At 34.9% G+C, this 24,869-nt stretch overlaps 1 protein-coding gene across 2 annotated transcripts; it reads left to right on the forward strand.

The window, feature by feature from the left end:
- Positions 1–6,287: 6,287 nt before the first annotated feature.
- TMEM230 (transmembrane protein 230) lies at positions 6,288–24,236 on the forward strand. 2 transcript variants are annotated; one of them, XM_074287156.1, is made up of 5 exons: positions 6,297–6,436; positions 7,781–7,873; positions 12,843–12,970; positions 16,733–16,855; positions 19,300–24,236. In XM_074287156.1, the coding sequence occupies exons 3-5, from the start codon at positions 12,872–12,874 to the stop codon at positions 19,438–19,440; spliced, it is 363 nt and encodes a 120-aa protein (XP_074143257.1). In that variant the 5' UTR covers positions 6,297–6,436; positions 7,781–7,873; positions 12,843–12,871; the 3' UTR covers positions 19,441–24,236. The 2 variants fall into 2 exon arrangements, with proteins under 2 accessions (XP_074143258.1, XP_074143257.1); XM_074287157.1 differs by lacking the exon at positions 7,781–7,873 and having other exon boundaries at positions 6,288–6,436.
- The last annotated feature ends 633 nt before the right edge of the window (positions 24,237–24,869 follow it).

The following is a 24,869-nucleotide window of genomic DNA, read 5'->3' on the forward strand; positions in this document are numbered from 1 at the left end:
ATTCGATGAGACTCCTATCCATTTTTGTGATAGATTATGGTCTATCTGAATTTTAAGAATTTTGTTTTTTCCCTAACACAAGCTTGTCACCCTCACCCCCAAACTATTGCTGCTTTAAAGGAGTTTTCCTGTTGTGTTATCGAAAAAAAAATCAAAACAATTCTTAGGATTCACTACTGAGTGATGAGACTTAGAGAGTGAAAATTGATAAGTAAATGGGTTCTTTCCAAAATTATAGCACTGAAATTTGGCTTGTTATTAAAACTTTGTGGAAAAGGTTTAGAACAAGTTATGTTATTTTGTGTATATGCAATTTTTTGTGAATGCAATTTTGGAATTGAAGATTTCCATCTTTACTTGTGAATTCAGAGAAGTCATAGCCAAAACAATTTGGCTATTATGAAAATTGTAAGATGGTTAACTAAGTTATTGTCATCATATTAAACATAAAATTGATAATTGCTATGTATGGGAGAAGGGGGTAAGGTGAAAACCTTATCTGGACTGGCTTACCATTTTAGAGCAATTTGCCTTAAGATCTGAGAATGTGCTGCATCCTTCCCCTCTTCATAGAAAGTGTGTGGAGGGGTGGTGGTGTGGTCAGAACAAAGCCTACAAGAATAACTAGGACTAATAGGCAGGAACAGCAAACTGAAACGCTTTCCCTATGATTTGTAAATTTGCCAGATTTCATAAAACCATATTGTGTACAAGTTCATCAGCTCAGGGGAAAGAGCTTATCTGGGTTATACAGTTCCTAAACAAGGAAAGGGCTTACTGAACTATAAGCTAGCTAAATAGAAATGATTTCTACTTTTTAGCTGTTTTTTTTTTTTTTTTAAATACTAAGATAGATTTAAAGGAGTAAGGAGATTGAATGTGGAAGGATTTGAAAGTGAAAGAAGAAAGGGAGAGAAAGAGAGAAGGGCTTTTGAAAGGAAAAATCATTGACAGGCATAGCCTTGTGTTTCAGATTTTCCCCTCCTTCCCTCTCCCCCAACTTCCCTAGATGGCAAGCAATCAACCTATATATGTTAAAATATATGTTAAATCCAATATATGTAAACATATTTATACAATTATCTTGCTGAACAAGAAAAATCAGATCAAAAAGGAAAGTAAGTGAAAAAGAAAACAAAATATAAGCAAACAACAAAAACAGTGAATATACTAAGTTGTGATCCACATTTAGTCTCCATAGTTCTCTCTCTGGCTGCAGGTGGCTCTCTTCATCACAAGCTCATTGGAACTGGGCTTAATCATTTCAATATTGGAATGAATCACATTCACCAGAATTGATTGTTGTATATACATTATTCTCCTGGTTCTGCTTAATTCACTCAACATCAGTTCATGTGAGTCTCTCCAAGCCTCTCTTAAATCATCCTGCTCATCATTCCTTATAGAACAGTAATATTTCATAATATTCATATACCATAACTTATTCAGTCATTCTCCAACTGATGGGCATCCACTCAGTTTCCAAATAACTTTTACAGATGAAAGTTTGTATTTGAGCAAAAGCATTGGAGCACAGGCTTAATTTTTTTTAAGGTAAGCTCCTTCTGGCTCAATTTCCCAATTATGTCCCTTATAGAAATGGTCCCCATGTAATTATTCCTGAGTGTGGTTATGGGGTAGAATTGCAAATGCATTTTTGGTTGTTAGTTGTGATTCATATATGAAATCAAATGGAGCTAAAAATGCTTTCTGTCACATCATGTTCCTACTTTTTCTTATAGCAAATTTCTATATTTAGACTAAGTGGTAAATAAGAAGCCATAAGCACATAACAAGTATGTAAACTCTTGCTATTTTCAATCTGAAAAGTTATGGTCCTTAGGGAAAGGAGTATTTGGGGTAGTCATGTATCTATTACTAAATGTATGTTTCCATATGAAAGAAGGTCCTTAAAAGTTTCAAAAGGATATATGAGCAATTGATACAACTGTTTGTGGGAGCTAGCTATTATTTTATTGATTTGAAGCTAAATCTGAAACATCTTCAGTATAGTTCAGAGAAACGAATTTCAGTGCAGTTTTCTTAGATGTAACTTATGGAATATTTTGTGTTACATCAATGGCAAAGTCAATTTTATTTAAATTTATTCATTATGTGGGAATAACATCTGTTTGTACTGTGTGTCCTGTGGCAAAAACATGTTTTCTTATAAATAACTTATTTGATCAGCTATGGTGTAAACTCTTTTGTGACTATTAAAAAATCCCTTTGAATTCTTTCAAACTAACCATGAACTCTCATGACTCTCATATACTTCACTTTTACTCTTAATTATTTCACTCAACTGTATTCACGTTTTTCTAAAATCAACCAGCTCCTCATTTCTTACAGTACAGTAGTACTTCATCATAATCCTATATTACAATTTATTCAACCATTTCTCCAATAGAGTTAATAGTAGTATTGCTGAGTCAAAGGATATATACAGTTTTATAATTCTTTGGGTATAATTTCAGATTGCTCTCCAAAAAGATTGGATCAATTCCCAGCTCTATCAACAGTGTTTTAGTGTCTCAATTTTTCCATATCCCCTCCAACATTTGTCATTTTCCCCTTCTATTACTTAGATAATTATTGATAGAGGAGAAATGGTATCTCAAAATTGTTTCGATTTGCATTTTTCTAATGAAATGTGATTTAAAGAAGTTTTTTGATATGACTATGTAGCTTCAATTTCTTCTTCTTTACCTTCTTAGACTATTTATCAATTAGAGAATGAGCCATATTTTTATACATCTTTACAAAGTTCTCTATATATTTGAGATATGAGCTCTTTAATTTAAAAATTGTCTATAAAAATACAGATTGCCCAGATTAACAGAAGAAATAAATTACTTAAATAGTCCCATTTTAGAAAAAGAAATAGAACAAACTATTAATCAACTCCCTAAGAAAAAGTCTTCAGGGCCAGATGAATTTACATGTGAATTCAACTAAATATTTAAAGAACAATTAATTCCAATACTATGAAAATTCTTTGAAAAAACAGGGAAAGGAGTCCTACCAAATTCTAACTTTTGTGACACAGATAAAGTGCTGGTTCCTAAACCAGGTAGGGTGAAAACAGAGAAAGAAAATTATAGACCAATTTCCCTAATGAATATTAATGCAAAAATCTTAAATAAAATATTAGCAAAGCAATTACAGGAAGTCATCCCCAAGATAATACACCAAGTAGGGTTTATACCAGCAAGCAGGGCTGGTTCAATATTAGGAAAACTATTAGAATAATTGACTATATCAATAACAATAACAGAACGTATATAATCTCAATAGATGCAGAAAAAGCATTTGATAAAATCCAGCCTCTATGCCTATTTAAAACATTAGAGAGCATAGGCATAAATGGAGTTTTCTTTGAAATGATCAGTAGCATCTATCTAAAACCATCAGTAAACATCATATGTAATAGGGATAAACTAGAACCATTCCCAATAAGATCAGGTGTGAAACAAGATTGCCTACTATCACCATTACTATTCAATATTGTATTAGAAATGTTAGCTTTGACAATAAGAGAACAAAAAGAGATTAAAGGATTTAGAGTAGGAAATGAGAAAACCAAATTATCATTCTTTGCAGATGATATGATGATATATTTAGAGAATCCTAGAGAATCAATTAAAAACTACTAGAACAATTAACAAATTCAACAAGGTTGCAGGATACAAAATAAATCCATATAAATCAAGAGCATTTTTTTATGTTACCAACAAAGTCCAACAGCAAGAGATACAAAGAGAAATTCCATTTAAAATAACTATAGATAATATAAAATATCTAGTAGTCTATCTGCCAAGGCGCAAAGTCAGGAACTATATGAACACAAGTATAAAACACTTTCCACACAAATAAAGTCAGATCTAATCAATTGGAAAAATATCAAGTGCTCATGGATAGGCTGAGTGAATATAATAAAAGTGATAATACCACCTAACTTAATCTACTTATTCAGTGCCATACCAATCAAACTTCCAGGAAATTATTTTACAGATGTAGAAAAAATAATAACAAAATTCATCTGGAGGAAAGGTCAAGAATTTCAAGGGAATTAATGGGAAAAAAAACCCAAAACAAATGAAAGTGGCTTAGCTGTACCACTATATTAAATATTAATATATATTTTATTTTTTATATTTAATATATATTTATGAATTATATATTAATATATAATGATATATTAATATACATTGATAATATATTAATATATAATATATATAATATATATTGATAATATATTAATATATAATAATATATTAATATACATTGATAATATAATAATATATTAATATATAATATATAATAATTTATATAATATATAATATATTTATATTATATATATTTATAATTTATATTTAATACATTAATATTTAAATATTATATTTTATTAAATATTAATATATTTTTATATTAATAATATATTATTATATATTAAAACTATATTATATATCAACATTCACTAAAACCATTTGGTACTGGCTAAGAAATAGAGCAGTTGATCAGTGTAATAAGTTAGCTTCACAGGATAAAATATTCAATAACTATAATAATCTAGTGCTTGACAAACCCAAAGACCTCAGCTTTTGGGATAAGAATTCACTATTTGACAACAACTGTTGGGAAAATTGGAAATTTGTATGACAGAAATTAGGCATTGACCCATATCTAACTCCATATATCAAGATAAGGTCGAAATGGGTTCATGATTTAGATATAAAGAGTGGTATTATATGTAAATTAGAAAAACAAAGGATAATTTAGCTCTCAGATCTGTGAAGAAGGGAGGAATCTGTGACCAAAGAAGAAATGGAGTTCATTATTGAACATAAATATTGATTATATAAGTTTAAAAATTTTTTGTGCAAACAAACTAATGCAGACAAGATTAGAAGGGAAGCAATAAACTGGGAAAACATTTTTACATTCAAAGATTCTGATAAAGGCCTCATTTCTTAAATATATAGAGAATTAACTCAAATTTGTAAGAATTCAAACCATTCTCCAATTGATAAATGGTCAAAGGATATGAACAGAGAATTTTCAGATGAAGAAATTGAAACCATTTCTAATCATATGAAAAGGTGCTCTAAATCACTATTTATTAGAGAAATGCAAATTAAGACAACTCTGAGAGACCACTATACATCTCTCAGACTGGCTAAGATGATAGGAAAAGATAATGACAAATATTGGAGGATATGTGGGAAAACTGGGTCTGTAATACATTGTTGGTGTAATTGTGAACTTATCCAACCATTCTGGAGAGCAATTTGGAACTATATCCAAGGAGCTATAAAATTGTGCATACCCTTTGATCCAGCAGTGTTTCTACTTGACCTATATATACCCCAAAGAAGGAGGGAAAGGGACCCACATGTTCAAAAGGGTTGTTTGTGGCAGCCCTTTTTGTAATAGTAAGAAACTGGAAACTGAGTGGATGCCCGTCAGTTGCGAATGGCTGAATAAGTTATGGCATATGAATATTATGGAATATTATTGCTCTATAAGAAACAATTAGCAATTATTTTCTAATTTTTTTCCTTTTTCATCTGATTTTTCTTGTGCAGCAAGATAATTGTATAAATATGTTTGCATAGTTGGATTTAACATATATTTTTATCATGTTTAACATATATTGGATTACTTGTCATGTGGGGGGTGGGGGGAAAAGGGGGAAAAATTGGAATACAAGGTTTTTCAAGGGTCATTGTTGAAAAATTATCCATGCATGTGTTTTGAAAAGAAAAAGCTTATATTTTCAAATTTCTGTTTTCCTTCTAATCTTGGATACTTTTTTTTTCTTTTTTTACTTTGTTCTATTTTCTAGGGACTTCACAGTACTGATTTTACAGGTTCTAAGATGATCTTTCAGCTGAGGTCCTTTCCACTTCTGACATTCCATGTTTTAAAATCATTTCCAGATTTCATATTCCAGTCTATGAAACATGGCAAGTTTCTTAGTTCTGACATTCCATGTTTTCATATTTTTTCCACATCTCACATTGTGTTTGCAGTTCCCTATCACCACTGACAATCTAAGTTCAAAATTCTAAGCAGCCCCCACCTGGCTTTTACCTCCCCGACCCGGCTCCTCCCCGTTCCGCCCCGCCCCGCCTCTAGCCCACCCCAATTCTACCGCCGTGCAGCGCCTAAGTCCTCACAGAGATAAACAAACCTAGGAGCCAATCGGACACGTCTCTTCCCGCTTTCGGACCAATCAAGAGACGCTTTATATGGAGGTGAAGGCCCGGATGCTCCGGCGAGCCGGGGGAGAGGAAGTTGGGCTCCGGGAGAACTAATCCCGCTTCCTGCTGGCCGTGGTCCTTCTTTCGTTCTCCGTGGGACGTAGCGTTCGCCGCTTGCTCGGGACGCCTTCTGCCGGGGTTGAGGGAACAGAGATGGCTCTGAGCAGGAGGTAAGGCCTGGACCGAGTGCTCTTCGGGCTGTCAGGATTCGTAGCCTGCGGGGCCCTCGATTTGGTTGAGACTCCCTGGCTGGAACGCGGGCGTGCGAGAGGCGGAGCCCTGGAGAAAAGCCGGCGCCGGAACCGTGCTGGGACGTTTCTGGGAGAGAAGTCCCGACCCGGACTGGCAGTGCCGGCGGGATCCGGGCCGGGCTCCGATAGGACGGAGGGGAATCCCGCGCGGAGACCGGACCGGAGCGTAGGGATGAGGGCCTCCGTGGCGACCGTGGGCGAGCTTCGAGGTCATCCCTACGGGCGCTGCGCTCTTCACTCTCCCCGCGCCCCTTGTTTAGCGTCCGGGAAGCGGAGCCGGGGAACCGCAGGCTCGCGGTCCCATTTACGGCCCCGGGATCCTCCTGGACCGTTGGCCGCGGCCTCGAAACGCTCAGTCGCGCCCGCCCTCCAGGACCCGGATCGTAGAGCACCTTGCTTCCCAATAAGTAAAAGGAAGACCCCAGAAGTCAGCCAGCCCATCTCTTGAGGGGATGCAGGAGGAAACTGAGGTTAACTAGCTCAGTTTTATCACACAGTTTGGGGTCAAAGGTTACGTTGAACCCGGGTCGTAAGCCTCGATGCCATCTTTCCACAGTCTCCAGTGGGATTTTAGATTTGACCTTTCGATTCTTAAGGACTATATAGTGTGACTTGGGTAAGATGGTTGTATGGGTAGAGTGAAACCTAAGTGGTGCTAGACGTGCGGTCACTCAGGGTCTGTGTAAGTCCGGGTAGTAGTTCGTGTTTATACATCCCAGTGCGATGGTGTGGCCACTAACCCCTAGGTAATGTAGGCTTTAGAGCTGGGAGGGTTCTGGGGATAAAGAAACCTTGGCACAGAGATAAAATGATTAGTCGGAGGCGAGGAGGAACCTGAGGCAGCTATCACACCCAGGACATCTGACTTGAAATCCAATACCCTTTCCATTCCATTATGCTCAGCCTCATCCTTTTCTAGAACCTTGTTTTTGTAATCTCCAAATCTTTCATATTAGAAAAAAAGGGGGCAAAAGCTTTTCTTATATTGTTAAGATTGGATAGATCAATGATGAAAATCAATTCTTTTTCTCCCTAATTGATTTATCTCACTATAAATAGCACTGTTCCAAAACTTCTTTTACTTTCTCAGCTGAGGAATTGGCTTCATCATTTACTGAAAAATAAAGAGCTCCCCCTTTTGTCCTTAAATCATATCACCTTGATATATCCCACTATCCCCTTGGCTGCAGTCTGATAGATGACCTTTTTAAAAAACAAAAACCACAAATTTGTCCCCGATTCTTTGTTGTTGTCTCTTTCCAGACTCTGTGACCCCATTTTGGTGTTGTCTTGGCTGAGATATTGGCGTGGTTTGTCATTTCCTTCTCCAGCTCATTTTATAGATGACCAACTGAGGCAAGTGTGGTTAAATTACTTGCCTCGCTGTCACATAGCTAATAAGTTTGTGAGGCTGGATTTGAACTCAGGAAGATGAGTCTTTCTGACTTTAGGCCTGGCATTTTATCTACTGAGCCACCTAACAGCTTGTACCCTTGGTCCTCCCCTTGCATTTTCTCTAGCAAATTGCATCCAGTGTCACGTTTTATTTCTTTCTCATTGTCCATTTTCACATGTTCTGATTCTTTCACTTCTGCATAAGCAGCCTGGGTCTCCCCCATTTACTATTCTACTTATTGCTGTCCCACTAATCGTTTTGTCCATTACTGCTCCTTCTGTTCAACTTCTTGAAAAAGCTGCTTATGCTTTCTCTTCTCTTACTGTCTTTTAAACCCTTTGCTGGGTGTTTTTGACTTCATTCAAATGAACATGCTCTCTCCAAGGTTGCTATTGATGTTTTTATTGCTGGATCTAATTTTTTTTCACCTTTATCCTTTATTTGCAGTATTTCCTACTGGAGACTTCTCTTTAAGTTTTCATGACATTGCTCTCTCTTGATTTCTTCTGCCTGTATGACAGTGTATGCTCAGTCTTTTTTACTGGCTCTTCACGTTATGCCCTCTAACTGTAAATGTTCCCCAAGGCTCTATTTTGGGCCATGTTCTCAGAAAGAGAAACCCCTTCCCAGGATAAGCTGATCACTAGAAATATCAATCACCATGAAGCAAATTCAACACTGTGTACTCAAAATCTCAACTCCTTCAGCCTCTTCTCCCCTCTTATTGGAAGACTAGGGGGTAGAGCATTCAACACTAAAGCTTTCCTTCAAATAGAGTGTGGACCTTGCAGCTCACTCTGTCACGTTTCATCTGCAGCTCTACTTGGTTTGCTTCATTGAACAAGCTATCCCTTGGTATTCACCCTAGTCTTTTAGTTTCCATTTGTATTTTCTTTCCCTATTAGATTGTTAACTTCTTGAGAGCAGGGACTCTTATTTTATTTGTATTTCCATTTCTTAGCATAGTGTTTGACACATGGTAAGTACTTAATGTTGTTTATTGAATTGAATTGCTACATATGACTAACCCACCTCTTTTTATGTTATATATATATATATATATATATATATATATATATATATATATATATATATATATATATATATATATATATATATATATATATGTTTATGTATATATATATAAGTGTGTGTGTGTGTGTGTGTATCTTTGATAGTATCATCTGTGCTCCTTTTTCCATGTAGTTGATTACTGTTTGCTTATATCTTATAAGTTTCATTACCTCTTGGTCACTTTGTAGTTTTGCTTCTGAAATGGTAGTATTCCATTAACTTGCTTCGACAGTTATAAAATTAAACATAGCTATAGTAACAATGGAATGCCTTAAAATTTACAAAGTTCTTTACATACATTACCACAACAATCTTGTGAAGAACCTGTTACAGGCTTCTAGTTAACTCTAGTGCTAGGAATATACTCTCTTCTCACCTCTGCTTCTGAGAATCCCTAGTTTTCTTTGAGGTTCAAATAAAGTGCTTTAGAGCTGTGCCATTTGGAATTCTGGTTCCTAAGGGAACATAATGTCTGTCCAGTAATCTTTGGGGAATATGCACCAGAGTTTGAGAAGGGGATCTTTTGCCAGCATAACCTTACCTTCTCATTCATTCACAATCTGTAGTCTCCAAAATGTGACCAGCACAAGCCATTCAGAGGTATTTTTCAAAGATAAAATTAATTGTAGAATTACTAGCATAAAGGATCTGCCAATATCCTAAGTCTTACGGAAATATTCAGTTTACTATATAATGGTTCTCTATCCAACCTACTTTAGTTTCTGTTTCCTAGAATATGGAAATAAAAAAGTTAGACCATTAGTCTCATGTTTGCTTTAAATGTACCAGAGTTCTTCAAACTTACTCTATTTAACCATCAAACAACACCAACTCTCTCAAACATCCCCCCCTTCCCCACACAGAGTCCATGAGATTAAAGTTTCTAAGGCTGAGGCTGCCTTTCAACTCTACTACTCCAAGTTTCACTGTTACTTTTAAAGAGTTGGCTTGGAGGTGCTTGCACTTAAGCCCTCCAAAGCAGGATATAAGGTCTTTCTTGGGGTCTTTTCAAGTTGTCTTAGGATGACAACTGCTATATCCAATTTTTTTTTTTTTTTTAATTTCCTCTGTAGCAAAGCTCTACCTTTTTTGTGATGGAAATTTGGAGAACCAAAAGATTTTTTTACCTGTTCCACCAATTTCCTAGAATCCTCTTCAGTAATTTATTTTCCAGACTTTGCTTACTGACTCTGTACTCCAAGCTCCAACTGCTTCCAACTCAGCCTAATTTTTTGATACTTGTTAGAAAGTTTTCTTTTATATTGAATTTCTATAATTTTAAGACAATGGTATAAGTTCTGCCCTCTGAGGCCAAGCAGAAATGGCCTTTTTTCCATGAGAAATGGTTCTTTTTTCCATGAGAGCCCTTCAGCTATTTCAAAACAGTTATCACATTCTCTTTCAATCCTGTCCAAAAGGATAGCAAGACTGACTTTTTTTCAAAAGACCTCTTGTTTTCCAGAAAGACTAGGTTACATTAGCTACAGTAAATGTATTAAGAGAATAAGACTCCTACCATCTCTACATTAACAAAACTGAAAACAAATTTACATGACAATACCTAAGCAATCAATGCATCTCACATTCATTGAATGTTAAGGCTGGAACAGTAAAACTTCTAGGGCATCCCTTCATCACACATAAAAGGCAAAAGGAATTCTGGCTTTAGAGTCAGACTGAACCCCCAACTCTGCCATTTTCTTACCTGAGTAACTCTGGGTAAGTTTTACTTTACTTCTCTGGGCCTTCCATTTCATCATCAATAAAATGACAAGTGGGACTAAACCATCTCTATAGTCTCTTACCACTCTTAATAAATTTCACGGTACCAAAAAATCATTTCACCAAAGTGGCAATTCAGGCTGAGAGAGAACTTAGGACCAAAATCCATGCTGTGCAGAGGTTTCTACTGTAATATTCTTTAAAAGCAACAGTGAAATTTGGAGCAGTGGAGTTGAAAGGCAACCTTAGCCTTAGAAATTTCCATCTCATGGACTGTGTGGGGATTTGAGAGAGTTGATGTTATTTGATGGCAGAATAGAACAAATTTGAAGAACCTTTCAGGACTGAGGAGTCCTGGGCTGCAGGAGAGGAGGAACTAGTAAGTGAGAAACTTGAAATGGTCCCAATCACAAAGAGTTCTTGGAAGAACTTCAAAAGGACTAAAAATCAAATTAAATAAAAGATTGAGGAAAAATTAGTGAATTATTTTCTTCAGTTAGCTTTTTTAGCTCCTTTTGCATTTGGCCAATTGAATTTTTAAACGAATTGTTTTGTTAAAGGAATTTTTTCCCATTCCACAAATTGTTTTGCTGTTTTCTTCCATTTTGTCAAACCTATTTTGTAAGAAGTTATATATGCTTTTTAGATCCTTTTTTAATTCTTCCAAAAGAGCCTTGTGAGATGGGAACCAACTCTTATCACCCTTTGAGGCTTGGTCTGGAGATGATTTGCCTTTAGTGTGTCCTCAGTGTTTGAGGTCTGTTCTCTTTCTTCATAAAAACTATTTATGGTCAGAGTTCTTTTTGCTTTTTTTATTCATTTTTTAAAGGTTGAGGTTTGCTCTTAGCTCAAAGCGGAGATTATCCCAAGCTTCTATAAACAACAGCAATTTCACACTGCCCTGGGCTGGTGAGCATGGCCAAGTCCTGTGTTATTCAGAGGTTCAGAAGCTTACTGTGTGCCTTTTGTTTTTGCATTGGGTGTCTCACAGCTAATCTGCTGATCCACTGGCTACTGAACCCGGGGAGTAGCCAATGCTGCTATATTTTGGCTTCCCTGCTAACATTTAGTCAATCACTGAATAACTAAGCCACTCACTCCAAGAACATTTCCTAGTGAATTCCTTCTACTGGGAAGAAGGAGAGAAACAGGCAGACAGGAACCAGGAGAGAGGAATTCATTCATTCCCTGAATCTAGGCCCGAGCCCTTTTGTGAAGAACTTCTTCTGGCAAATTCCCTGGCCTACAGACACTGTACCGCCTTGGGTCCCTATGCTGAGACTGTGCTAGATCACTTTCCCCGTGCCTAATTAAAATAGACCTTTTCTGAAATTCTTGTAAAATATCTTCTGTTGAAAATTTATTTGTGGGTTCTGTCACTCCAAAAAGAAGGCACAGACTTGATTTGGTGTTGATTTAAGGGATGCCAGAAAAAGCTAAGATAAAGATGTCTCCTCTCTGTTATTTTGGCTCTACCCCAATTGAGGAAAAATTAGAACAACTTATTAGAAGAAAAAAAAAACTTATCTAAGAAAATTATGAAAAGGTTAACTAACTTGAAATAGAGAATCAGAAACTTTTAGGAAGAAAATAGCACTGTGCTAAGCCCTGGAGATACAAAATAAAATTTAAAGAATGAAAAAATAGAAGAGAATGTGAAACATCTCATCATAAAAACAACTGATTTAGAGAACAGATCAGGGAGAAATATAAGTAGTTGAATTACCTGAAAATTAAGGGGGAAGAAGGAATAAAACTTGTACAGCAAGAGATAAAAGAAGGCCTCCAAGAGAGCAAGCATAAGCCAAGCAGCTTTAAAAATAATGTTCAGTATTTATTATATGTTTTCTTAAAATGGAAATTTGTGCTTTTATATTGAATCCTGTGTTCTTTTGTAAATATAGCTATGTATATTTTTCTTTTCTTGTTTTGTATTTAAATTTAAAATAATTTTTAAAAAATTCGTACACATAGAAAAAGATTACTTGTTGGAGATAGCATAGATATTGTGGAGATATTGTAGGGGGGGTTTATGATTTGGTTAAAAATGATCTCTTAAGTATCTAACAATTTTAAAATTCTATGATTTATTACCTTTTCCTTGTAATCAACTACGATTTTCTCTATTTTCAGATTCTAGCTGAGGAAACAGTCTCTTTGTTATGATGCCATCCCGTAACAATGTAACTACTGGGATCCCCAGTAGTAAAGTGAAGTACTCCAAGCTTTCTAGCACAGATGATGGCTACATTGATCTTCAGGTGAGTAAACAGGAAGAAGTTATTTGATGTTCACCCCCCAAAAAATCTAGGCCACCTAGGAAAACAACATGCTGGTATCATGGGCACTGGATTCGGAATCCCATAAACCTGGATTGAAATGGCCTCATGTACTTTGTGATTAACTCCTCGAAAGCTTAGCTCCATGTCTATAAAATGTGGGAATTGAACTTAATAAACAGCTTTAAAGGTCCCTTCCAGCTCTAAATCTGTAGGTTAGATCCTAGGATCTATACTTAGAATCTTTAAACTATTGATAATCTTAGGGGAACTGGGTCAAACCAGTATAGCACAGGTCTTGTCGATTTCCCTTGTGGTTTCCCAGAAATATACCTGGAATAAAGTCAGACAGTGTATTTTGTACAAATTGGAAGCTTTAAAATTCAACAGGGAAATTATGTTGAATTTCATTGAAACTGCAATTCTTTTAAAGCACTTTGTTAGCTGTATATGTGGATTTCAATTAAAGCCAAATTGGTTCTACTTTGTGAAAAGAGGGAAGGCTCCTTTAAATAGAAAGAAAGAGCAAGAACAACTATTTTCATTTTTGATTTATCAGTAAGCACTCACCTTTCTTCTCTTTTATATTTTTTAAACAATTAATTTTCTTTTTCTTGGGAAATAGTAAGAAACACAGAAAATAGTTACTCAATCTGCATCCCATACTGGTTATAGTTATTAGAGATAATATTACTACCTCTTTTCTCTTGTCTTCCCTCTTACTATAAAAAATTTAAAATGAATTGGAGACTAACAGTTCCTTAAAGACACACACACACACACACACACAGAGTTTAGTTTATATAAGTTTCAGATATCCTTACAATTTTGGCATTTGAAATAAAATTTGAAAATGATCTAGGAGACTTCCAGGAAAGTCTATTCAGAAACATTGATCTCAAACTTTAGGAATCAACTCAAAGTCTCATCACAAATTGAGATCATCATGAGGGCACTTGTCTTGTGAGTACAGTGAAAATGTTAGATAGATGTAATCATCTATCTTCAAACTTAAAAAGATGTTAACCAGCTTCAAATATCAGAAACTGCTATCTGGTATATGTGTGTTATCCAGTAAGTGGTCAGCGAATTAGTTAAAATTGCTGAAAAATCAAATTGCATCATTCATCTTTTCACCTTTCATTAACATCCAAAATCATTGGCCATGCAAACATCTCCTTGATCCTGAGGAGATTCTTTTTTGAAGAATACTGAAGACCTCTGATAATGTAAACAGTGATTTATAAAATCTTGATTATTTTATCATAGAAGACTACAAAATTATTTTTGAAGAAAAAAGATTTTTATGGTATTAACTTTCTGATGTATAATACCAATACAATCCTGGTCAAACAATTTTTGGACTCAGTTCTGGTTACTACATTTTAGAAAGGACATTGACAAATTAGATTGTATTTAGAGGAGAGTAATCAAGAAAGTGAAAGAATTGAAAACAAGCCATATTAGGACTGATTAGTGGAGAAACACTGATTCTAGCAGTGTTTAGCTAAAATGGAAGTAATATGGAATAGGAGATTTCCCCCAAGAGAACTGAAACCTGTAACGTGCTCTCCTGGCAGTTACAATTACTAGCTTAATAACCGGTAGCGCACTCAAGAACAACCACGTGTAATCTTAAAAGCCTTTATTATACTACTCACATAATGCCCTAACTGATGCCCTGACTTGTTGGTTCCTGAGTGAACACCTGGTCAGAAGACCCATGTGTTCACTACCAAAACCCTTACCTCTTTTGGCTACCCATCTTGGCTTGGCCACCCAGGCTGGGAAGCCAAGGTGAAGAACGCCAGGTTAAAGAGGCAGCGAGTGGGCTTACATAGGGCCTGTGAGGTCACACACACAGCCAATCAGCGAGAGAGTCACCCATTACGAAGCTATCTCAATATGGCCAGGATCCCGCCCAAGGGCAGTCCTAATATCCACAGAAATTACTTCCGGGCCTCAATCTCCCGATGCGCTGTGGCACCCATTTAAAGGCCCCTTACAGAAACCAATGGGTGAAAGTTAAAGAATGACCAATTTTGGCTTGATGTGAAGATTTATCTCATAATTTAAAACTTTTTTTTTTTTTTGGAGGCAATTGGGGTTAAGTAACTTGTCCAGGGTCACACAACTAGGAAGTGTTAAAGTGTCTGGGAGCAGATTTGAACTCAGGTCCTCTTGACTTCAGGGCTGTTGCTCTATCCACTTCACCACCTAGCTGCCCCTAATTTAAAACTTGAAAAAAAGAAAAGGACTACCCTAGAGAGTTAATGAGTTTCATGTCAAAATCCTTAAGAAAAAGCTGGATTACTATTTGTTAATCTCATAGCAGGTAATCTTGTTTCTTTTGATGCCATCATTCTTACAACTTGGTGTCCTCTTCTACATAAGGTATTTCTCTAATTCTACAAACTGTTAGTGCCTCCCTCCAAAAATTACCTCTTATTTTATATAGTTACACTGTGTGTGTGTGTGTGTGTGTGTGTGTGTGTGTGTGTGTACATGCTGATGGAATGTAAGCTCCTTGAAGTCAGAGGATATTTCATTTTTGTCATTATGTCCCTACCACTTAGAATAGTGTCTGGTATATAGTTGGCATTTAATAAATGTTTGTCAGTTGATTGTTCAAACTTTTCCTTAATGCTTCCTTTCAGCTTCTTTTTCTGTTAATCATAAAATGTCTCCCCCTTGAGTTCCTTCCTTTTCAGTTCTTGAAGCTACTGTAGCTCACACCCTTTTCACTTGGCTTATATAATAGCTTCCCTCGTGGTTTTCCTTTCCCTGGTCTGTGCCTTCTCTGCTTTTCACTTTGCTTTCTGATCAATCTCTGTAATGCATTGTTTATATCTGCTTAAAAACCTTTAGTAGCTTCTCATCCCTTATGTAATCAAATAGAATGTCTAATCTTGGCATTCAGCCACTTCCTCTCTCAGAGTCAAGCTTCAGCTTACCTTTCTAGCCTTCTCTCACATTGTTTCCTTTTACATAATAATGCTCTAGCTAAACTGACCTATTTTCTTTTTTCATCATTTTTTAAAATCTTGGTGTTTGCTCACAGTCTGAAGTAGAGTCTTCTTCCTTCCATTAATTCCCCACCCCAATTTCTGTTGGTTAAGATGCCTTATTTCAAGGAGTTACTCAGATGCTACCTTTTCCATGAAGCTTTTCCTGACTAATGCAAATCCAAAACAATCTCCTCTTCAAATCCTCATATCAATTTTCTTCTCCTTTGTGTAATCCTCCTTGTCTTATTGGTGTAATAGTTGTGGACATATCATATCCACCTACTATTATAAGCTTATTGAGAGCAGGATATGTCATGTCTGTTTTTTCATTCCTAGTATTTTGATATCTCTGCATTGAAAAACAAATTCAAATGTAAAGGAAGTTTTAGAGATTGGATTAGATGAACTCTGGGAGCCTATGAACGAAATTAAGAACTAGAAAGAATTTGTTAGGACTCCCTTTAAGTATTTGGCATTAATAGTTGAGGCCTTAAGAATGAAGTGTTATATTCCTGAAATGCTATATATATATATATATATATTTTTTTTTTTCCTGAACGCAGTTTTCCTTTTTTTCCTCTCCCTTACTAAAGTTGGATTGGAGAAAGGAGGGCAAATATGTTTGAAGGAGTGATCAGGGTCAATAGGAAGGTGGGGAGGAAGTATTTTTGTTGTTTGTTTTTTCTCTATCTCAGGAGTCCTAATGCTTTTTAATGTCTTTTCTTTTCCCTTCTAGTTTAAGAAGAGTCCTCCCAAAATCCCTTACAAGGCAATAGCACTTGCTATAGTGCTATTTATGATTGGCACCTTTCTTATTGTCATAGGTGCTCTGTTGTTAGCTGGATATATCAGCAAAGGGGTAAGTTGTTTGTTGTGTAGCTAGTTGATCCTTCATTGTAATTAGAGAGTATTGTAAAAATATATTAAATTATCCAGGAATTTAAAAAGGCTTATTTTTAAAAGCTTACATGGACATTCAGTAGTTGAGGAGTGGCTAAATAAGTTGTATATGAATATTATATATTTTAAGAAATGAGGAAAATAAATGATTTTGAAAGACTTGAAAAGACATAAGAATTAATGCCAAATGAAGTGAATAGAAACAGAAGAAGAATTTGTACTTGGTCATCAATATAATAAATATGATGTAATAATCATAAAAATAATAAACTCAGAGTGAAATGAGTAGAACTTGGAGAACCATTTATATAACATTGAAAAAGCAACTTTGAAAGGCGTAAGGGGGAGCAGCTAGGTGGCGCAGTGGATAGAGCACCAGCCCTGGAGTCAGAAGGACCTGAGTTCAAATGTGGTCTCAGACACTTAACACTTCCTAGCTATGTGACCCTGGGCAAGTCACTTAACCCCAATTGCCTCAGCCAAAAAAAAAAGAAAAGAAAAGAGAAAGATGTAAGAACTCTGATCAGTATAATGATGACCATACATGATTCCAGAAGACCAATGATGAAATATGTTCTATGTAGATATATTTATGTATAGTCATTGGGGAAATTTTTTTTGCTTGACTACACATAGATGTATTTTTTTCTCCTCCCCTGCGAGGTAGTAAATAGAAAAAAGAGAAAATAGATTACTGTTAACTTTTTTAAGATAGTAAGATGGGAGCATGCTGTAGATATGAAATGTTGCATGAATTTTCAGGCAAGATCACTGTATTGTTTTATTTAATTTTCATTTTGTTATGAGGCTTCTTATGAAGCAAGAATAATATGTAAATGTTTATTATGTTTAAAAAAATCAATAAAATTGAAAATGTAAAAAAAAACTTTAAAAAGCTTTATTTTTGGGAAGCATGTATTTCTCAAATGTTTTGTCTAGAAGCAAGAACATTTAATATTCCATTGAACTCACAAAGCTTCTTACATATACATACACAATTTCTGAGAGTCCAGTGATAGGTCTTGAAATTTCTTGTTTTACATGTGGGATTATTTACATTAAATAGTTTTGAAAGACCACTTACTGGACTTCTGTAGTGCCTCAGAAATAGAAAACCAAAGGCTACTGGAAGTAGTCATCTTTATCTTTTAGAATATCCTTTGGATTCACAATGGACACTAATGGAAAAGAATTATAATTTTTTTTTTTTAAGGAAATCTTCAGATTTAAGGAACTGGGATTTTATAAAGTGGTAGTCTGAGCAGCAATAGGTTCAACAATAGGCTAACTTTCTTTCAGACTGTTTCTGCAGATCATTCAGCCAAGGCAGACAACAAGCATTTATTAAGTGAGAATTGCTCTGGTGATAACAGAAAAAGGTAGAAATGGAGCCTTCTCACAAAGAAGCATACATCTGAATGCAGGAGAAAATTTGCAAATAAGTATGAACATACAACATATATGTAGAGTAGATAAAAAGTAATTTGAAAGAGAAAGCATGAAGAGCTAAGAGTGTGTTAAGAGAAGTATGGTGTAAAATTGTAAAGGTGGTAAATGTCCAAATTATGAGGGGCTTTAAATTTCAGAGTTCAAATTTCTGGAGGTAATAGAAAACTACTGGACAGGAGGTTGACATGGTCAGATCTACACTTTTGGAAAATTACATTGGCAGTTCAGTTAGGTAGAGGATGAATTGGAATGGGGAGAGAATTAAAGCAGGAAGAATAATTAGAACTCTTTATGGGAGAAGCATGATAAAAGCCTGAAGTAGAGTTGTGGCTGGATCAATGAAGTGAAGGGGATTTATATTAGGGATTTGTGAAAGTAGAAATAATGGAATTTTTTGGTTAAACCATAGTTGCCAATTTGGAATTATTCAATTGTTGTAGAAATAGTAATAAATCAATTTTTGTAAGAGTCCTTTTTAGTCTGAGGTTCCGGGTTGGTGACAAGATGATGAATTTTTCAACTGTAGCAGCTTCCAAAGACCTATCTACAGAGTTGTAGAGACATTCCATTGAAAAAAGGAAGTCTTTGAAGTATTTTTTGTTGCTGGCCTTAAGAAAACCTAGGGTTGAGTCCTATTATTTCCTTTCTGAACCTAGACTCCTTATCTGTCAAATAGAAATGGTTCTATTTATTTCTATGAAGACAGACTTCATAAACTATCAAAAGTTACTTAAAACTATTATGTGGCAAATGGCTTTCCCTGGAAGTAATCACTTACTGTTGCTGCCCTACATCACAACGCCTAAATTTGAAGATTATCTTGTAAACAAAAATAATTATTTTAGTGTCCTCTGTGTATTTAAAAGATGTTCAGAAAGATTAAAAAAAAAAAAAATGTGCTCCTAAGTTTTTAGTGACATTGGTGTAATGCTGTTTTCCTTCTTCCATCACCAGGGGGCAGATCGAGCCATTCCTGTCTTGATAATTGGGATTCTGGTATTCCTGCCAGGATTCTACCACTTGCGCATTGCCTACTACGCTTCCAAAGGCTACAGGGGCTACTCTTACGATGACATTCCGGATTTTGATGACTAGAGTCTACTTTGTTCCAGAAGAAAACAGTTGCTGTTGGGAATAAGCTTAGCACTGAAAAACTGAACCCATGGAAATTTAAATACCTGTGGGTCAGAGAATTCTCTAGTTCTGCAGTTTATTTTAGCAAGGTCATTGCTAGGCTCTCTAGGATCATCCCAAAGATGTTAACTGAGCTTGCAATTAGAGAAATATGACATCTTTTTCTTTATCTCCTGTTCTGAGCTAAGGTTTTTGAAGAGGCAGCTTTTCTACACACACACACACAAGTTCGAAGTAGTTGTGGAAGTAGTAATAGAATCACTTCAAAAATCATTTTTGTAAGATACGATCTTTTCAGTCTGAGCTTCAAGACCAGGTTGGCTTTATGGTGATTAATTTTTCTACTGCAGCTGCTTTCACAGACCATCTGTTAATAACTATATCTCCATATATATATGCATATATTAGTATGTAAATATATACATATATGTATATACACACAATGTACACAATAATAGGAATTTGGTGAGGAATTGGCCAAATAATAGTCTGGTTGAAAAGAGACTGAATCTCTCAATCTTAAGTTGAACATTTTTATGTTTTAACTTTTTATTTTTGGAAATAGTCTAGTGTAACCTACATGGTTTGTGTCAAAAAGAATATGTAATGTGTCTTAGCTTCATATTGTTTAATATTATGTGAAGAACTATTTGAATTGAATAACTCAAACCATTAACCTGCTTCTACTGTCTTCCAGTAGAACATTTGTTGATAGAACTAAGTGTAATCAAATTAGTAAGAATCCATAATGATTCTAACTTGTTTTTTGAAATGACACAAAAAATTAGGAATGCTGGAAGTCTTAGACTAGATTTTGCAGTTTTTCATCTTACTGATACTTTATCAGGCCTTATCTGTTTCATAGGTTTGATGACTATACTATGGGGCTCTTTGTCTTCTGAAGATGATATTCCATGCTTTTATCATTTTTTAAGGGCTGAATTTTTTACCAGTTGAGATTGTTTATTTCCTATGAAAAGTAAGTTTTAGTTGTTGATAATTTAGTTGTGTTTTTTAAAAATTGCTTTATTAGTATCTTTTATTGTTGTTTTCTTATTGCAAAGATGATACAGACTTGGTGATCACTTGAAGTCTGAGCTTGGCTAATATAGGTTAATTATTTCATTGTTACAGGGAGTGAGAACATTTAAGAGAAATTAAAATGTCAAAATCAGAGCTCTAGATTTAATATTTGTAAAAGCTGTGCCTTATATTGGACATTGTAATAGACTTGATTGATTATCATGTTGGATTTAAGCCTATAAGTCACATATAGAATACATTCTCTTTCCTTTTGGCTTTTGGTTGTACCAAGTCACTTATCACACTAAGACCCTACTGTATAACCATACTTTTACACTTACCTGCAATGAATTATATTTTTGCATTTAATCATTAATCATCTAAGACCTAATCAGTAATATTTCATTGAGTCTTAAGTGAAAAGCACTCCATTAGGTACTATTCCAATTTATAACTAAAGCAGATGGCATCATTTCTATCCTCAGGGAGCTTACCTATTAATGGAAGAAACAAATGGAAAACATGTGAGCAGACAAGCAAAATCACAGAAGTATATTAAAATGTATTTTCTTACACATAAAAATGTGGCCCTTTTGATTTTTATGAAACAGCTGCTCAGGGAAGGTTGTTGAAGTAATAGAAGAGACTGAAAACAGACTGTGTTATGTGAAGGCTATGCAGAGAAGAGGGACAAAGTTTGGCAGAAAGGAAACATTGAAAGCAGGAGTGGCATGGATGAGAGGCAATGGTATAATGGAAAGAGCATCACATACTTAGGCTTGAATCTTTGCTCCATCACTTAGTAGCTGAATCACTTATTCCCTCCCTGGTTCTTTTAATCTGTAAAATTGGAGTAATAATAGTTGCACTACCTACCTCACAGGGTTGTTGTGAGGAAAATGATCTTGAAACCTCTCTTAGATAAGTCATGTAACCTCTTTGAACCTCAGTTTCATCTGTAAGAGAGGGATTTCCCTGAATTCTTCATAAGATTTTTTGTGAGAATCAGATGAGAGCATATATATGTAAATGATTATGAAGTATATACAGGAACAAGGAATTCTTACTATGAAGAAAGACAAACAGGTGAATTGTGGAAGTGTTAAGAGAATGATACAAAGACTTCGGAAACTATCTTTTGCAGGGATTTTTAATCTGGGCTCAATTTTTAAAAAATATTTTGATAACTATTTTAATGTAACTTTTCTTTTGCAATTCTTTGTATTTAGAATGTGTTTGACAACATTATTCTGAAAATGGGTCCATAAGTTTTGCCAGACTGTTAAATGAGTCGATGACACAAATAAAATTAATCCCTGGTCTGGTCCAACTCATTATTTTACAGATTAGTAAACCAAGACCCAGAGAGGTTAAGTGACAATCATAAACATGTTTATTTGGCTAAGTTGGATAGTTCATGCTATCTTATGTGAATATATTAGAAAATTAGAACAGTTAACCACTGAGATAGGAGGGGCAAATTGATTAAGGTGATGTGAATAAAGAATGAGTGGACCTTTTTAGCTCTTTTCTAGTCCTGACAGTAGTTTTAGTTATCAATAAATGTTTGCTGGATGAATAAAATCTCCTAAGAAGAGAGATTAATAAAAATGAAACTGGCCAGTGGAATTGAGAATTTTTATTTCTTAGTTCAGGACAGTCTTTCAATAATCTAGTCTTCAGAAGTGACTGAATTAGGGTGAAGTAATCAAAGGAATGTTGCAAAAGAACAGATAGTACACATAGTAAGAAAAAGAGCAACTTATAACAATTAAAGCTTGAGGTACTTGGAAGATGGTGTTTAAGCAACAAAACAGCCTATTAGGAGAGTCTTCCTTAAATTGAGCCAAAATTTTATACTCTTAACTTCTGCCAGTTCTGCCTAGATTTTCACCTCTGAAGTTATATACAGAATAAGTGAAATTCTTTCATATTCTGATATCCTTGAGATATTTTAAGCAAATATTCATGTTGTACTCTATAAATCACACTTCCAAGCTAAACATTTCTTTCCTTGATTTCTGGACCTCATTCTTGCTCTGTATGTAAGCCAGTTTGTCAGTATTCCTCTAAATAGGAGGCTTGTGCCTAAACATGTATGTGATTTCTGATAAGTACATAATATAGTTGTACTATTCCCTTTTTCTTAATACTATATTTCTATTAATATAGTCTGATTATATAATTTTCCCCCAGTGTTGTCATATTATTGTATCATTCTGAGGTTAAAGTCTTTTAAATCATCATGGCATAGTAGATAAGGCAATGAATTTGGAGTTGGGAAGGACTCAATTGACATCCCACCTCAGATATTTATTAGCTATGGGATCTTGGACTAATCATTTGTCCTCTCTGTACTTCAATTTTCTTATTTATAAAATAAAAATAAGTCTTAAATGCTGCTAAGGTCTTAGCCAGTTTTAAATCTATGGGGGAAAAAAATCAAAAATTTATTTATACATATTACTAATTAGATCTCATCTATCCTGTTGGTATTTATACCTTGGTGTAGGCTTATCACTATTAAATTTTATCTTGACAATTTAGACTCATGATTGTAGCCTGTTTAGGCTTTTTCTTTTTCATATGAACTGGCCCAGCCATAGAACCTATATGCATTCTTGTAAGTTGATTTTTTTTCAATTCAGGTCAAGGGCTTTGTTTTTCTGATTTAATCTTTTTATTTTCATCCACAGTTCTCACCTGTCACAGCTTTTTGGGATACTGATTCAATCATCCAGTATATTAATCCTGCTTTTTGGTTTCCTTTATTCTTCAAATGTGATAAATATAACTTTTTCTATCCCTTCCTGCAAGTAATTGATTAAAAAAATTTATTGATCTCCAAGGGTGGAGACCTGTGATGATCCCTTAGGGACTTCCATCCAATTTAACATCACTCTTTGGATTTATTTGGACTACCAGAGCCAAAACCACATGATCAATCCCTGCCTTGTCTTGAAGAACATCAGGAAAGACTACCAAATGCCTTGTTGGAGGAATCTAGCTATACTATGTCTTTAGCATTTCCAGGATCTGTTCATTTGACTACTCTGTTCAAAAAAGAAAAAATTGGGGTAGATTGGCATGGTTTTCTGAATAAATATATGGATGATATGTGAATAATGCTTCCCTTTCTAATTTATCAAGAACATTTCTTTTATATTCATAACAGTTTTGCAAAGGATCAACATGAAGATCCTTACAATCTAGTTGTAGCTTTCTGACTTTTGAAAATCGGGATATTTGCTGATTTTTGATCCCAAAAGTAATGTCTTTTTTTACTGTAGTTTAAATATCATCTCTAACAAGTTTGGTAGTCACATTTGCAAGTTCCTTTAGCTAAATGGCATAGTGGTTAGGATACTAGACCTGGAGTCTGGAAGACCTCTGATTTCAAATTCAGTTTCACATACTTAGTTACATGACCCTTGGTAAGTCACATAAATCTCTTTGTGTTTAGTTTCTGCATCTGTAAAATGGGGATAACACCTACCTCACAGGGTTGTTGTGAGGATTAAGTGAATTAACATGTAAAGCACTTTGCAAACCTTAAAGCACTGCTATATAAATGCTAGCAATTAATATTATTGAACTTTAAATAAGGGATCTAAATGTTCTCTTACCATATCTTCACTTATGTTAAGCCATTTTTGTTTTATCCTTCCCAATCTGAAGAGCTTGCTCTTGGTAAAGAAAACAAAGACAATATAATAAAAGTTGAGTATATCTGCCTTCTCTGAGTTACTTGTTACTATCTTATTCTAATGCAGATAAGGATTCTTTCCTCTGATCTTCCACTTGTCCATAACAGCTTAAAAAGCCATTTTCATTATATTTAATATTTATTAGTATATATTTATACTTTCTAACACGTCTCATGGGATCTTTTCTCGTTTTTCTAGCCTCACTTGATTATGTCTCTTGAAAACTGAATAGATAAAATCATTGTATATTTACAGCCTTTTTAGATTTCCTTTTCAAAAATATTATTCAACTGGAATTTCATTTGTTCAGAAACTATAGAAATGGGACTAAAATTGAGATGTTCAGTTGTTCCATATGTCATTTCCTACAGTGAAAATTTTAAATTTTTTTTCAAGCTTTCCAACATTTCCTTATCTTCTATTCTTGTAATAGACAAATGAGTCTTTATAATATCTCTTATGGATCCCATTCTTTCCAGTCAGACTGCCCCAATCTTCAGGTACTCATCACTAATCTGTTAGAACCTTCTAACTGGTCTCCCTACCTCAAGTCTCTCCTCCAATCCATCCTCTACTTATTTAACAAAGGGATTTTTCTTAAGCATAGGTCTTACTAAAAGGAGTTCCAGTGACTTCCTTAATATCTCTGAGATAAAATAT

Source organism: Sminthopsis crassicaudata, chromosome 2 (assembly GCF_048593235.1).
Source record: "Sminthopsis crassicaudata isolate SCR6 chromosome 2, ASM4859323v1, whole genome shotgun sequence".
Classification (NCBI taxonomy): Eukaryota; Metazoa; Chordata; class Mammalia; order Dasyuromorphia; family Dasyuridae; genus Sminthopsis; species Sminthopsis crassicaudata.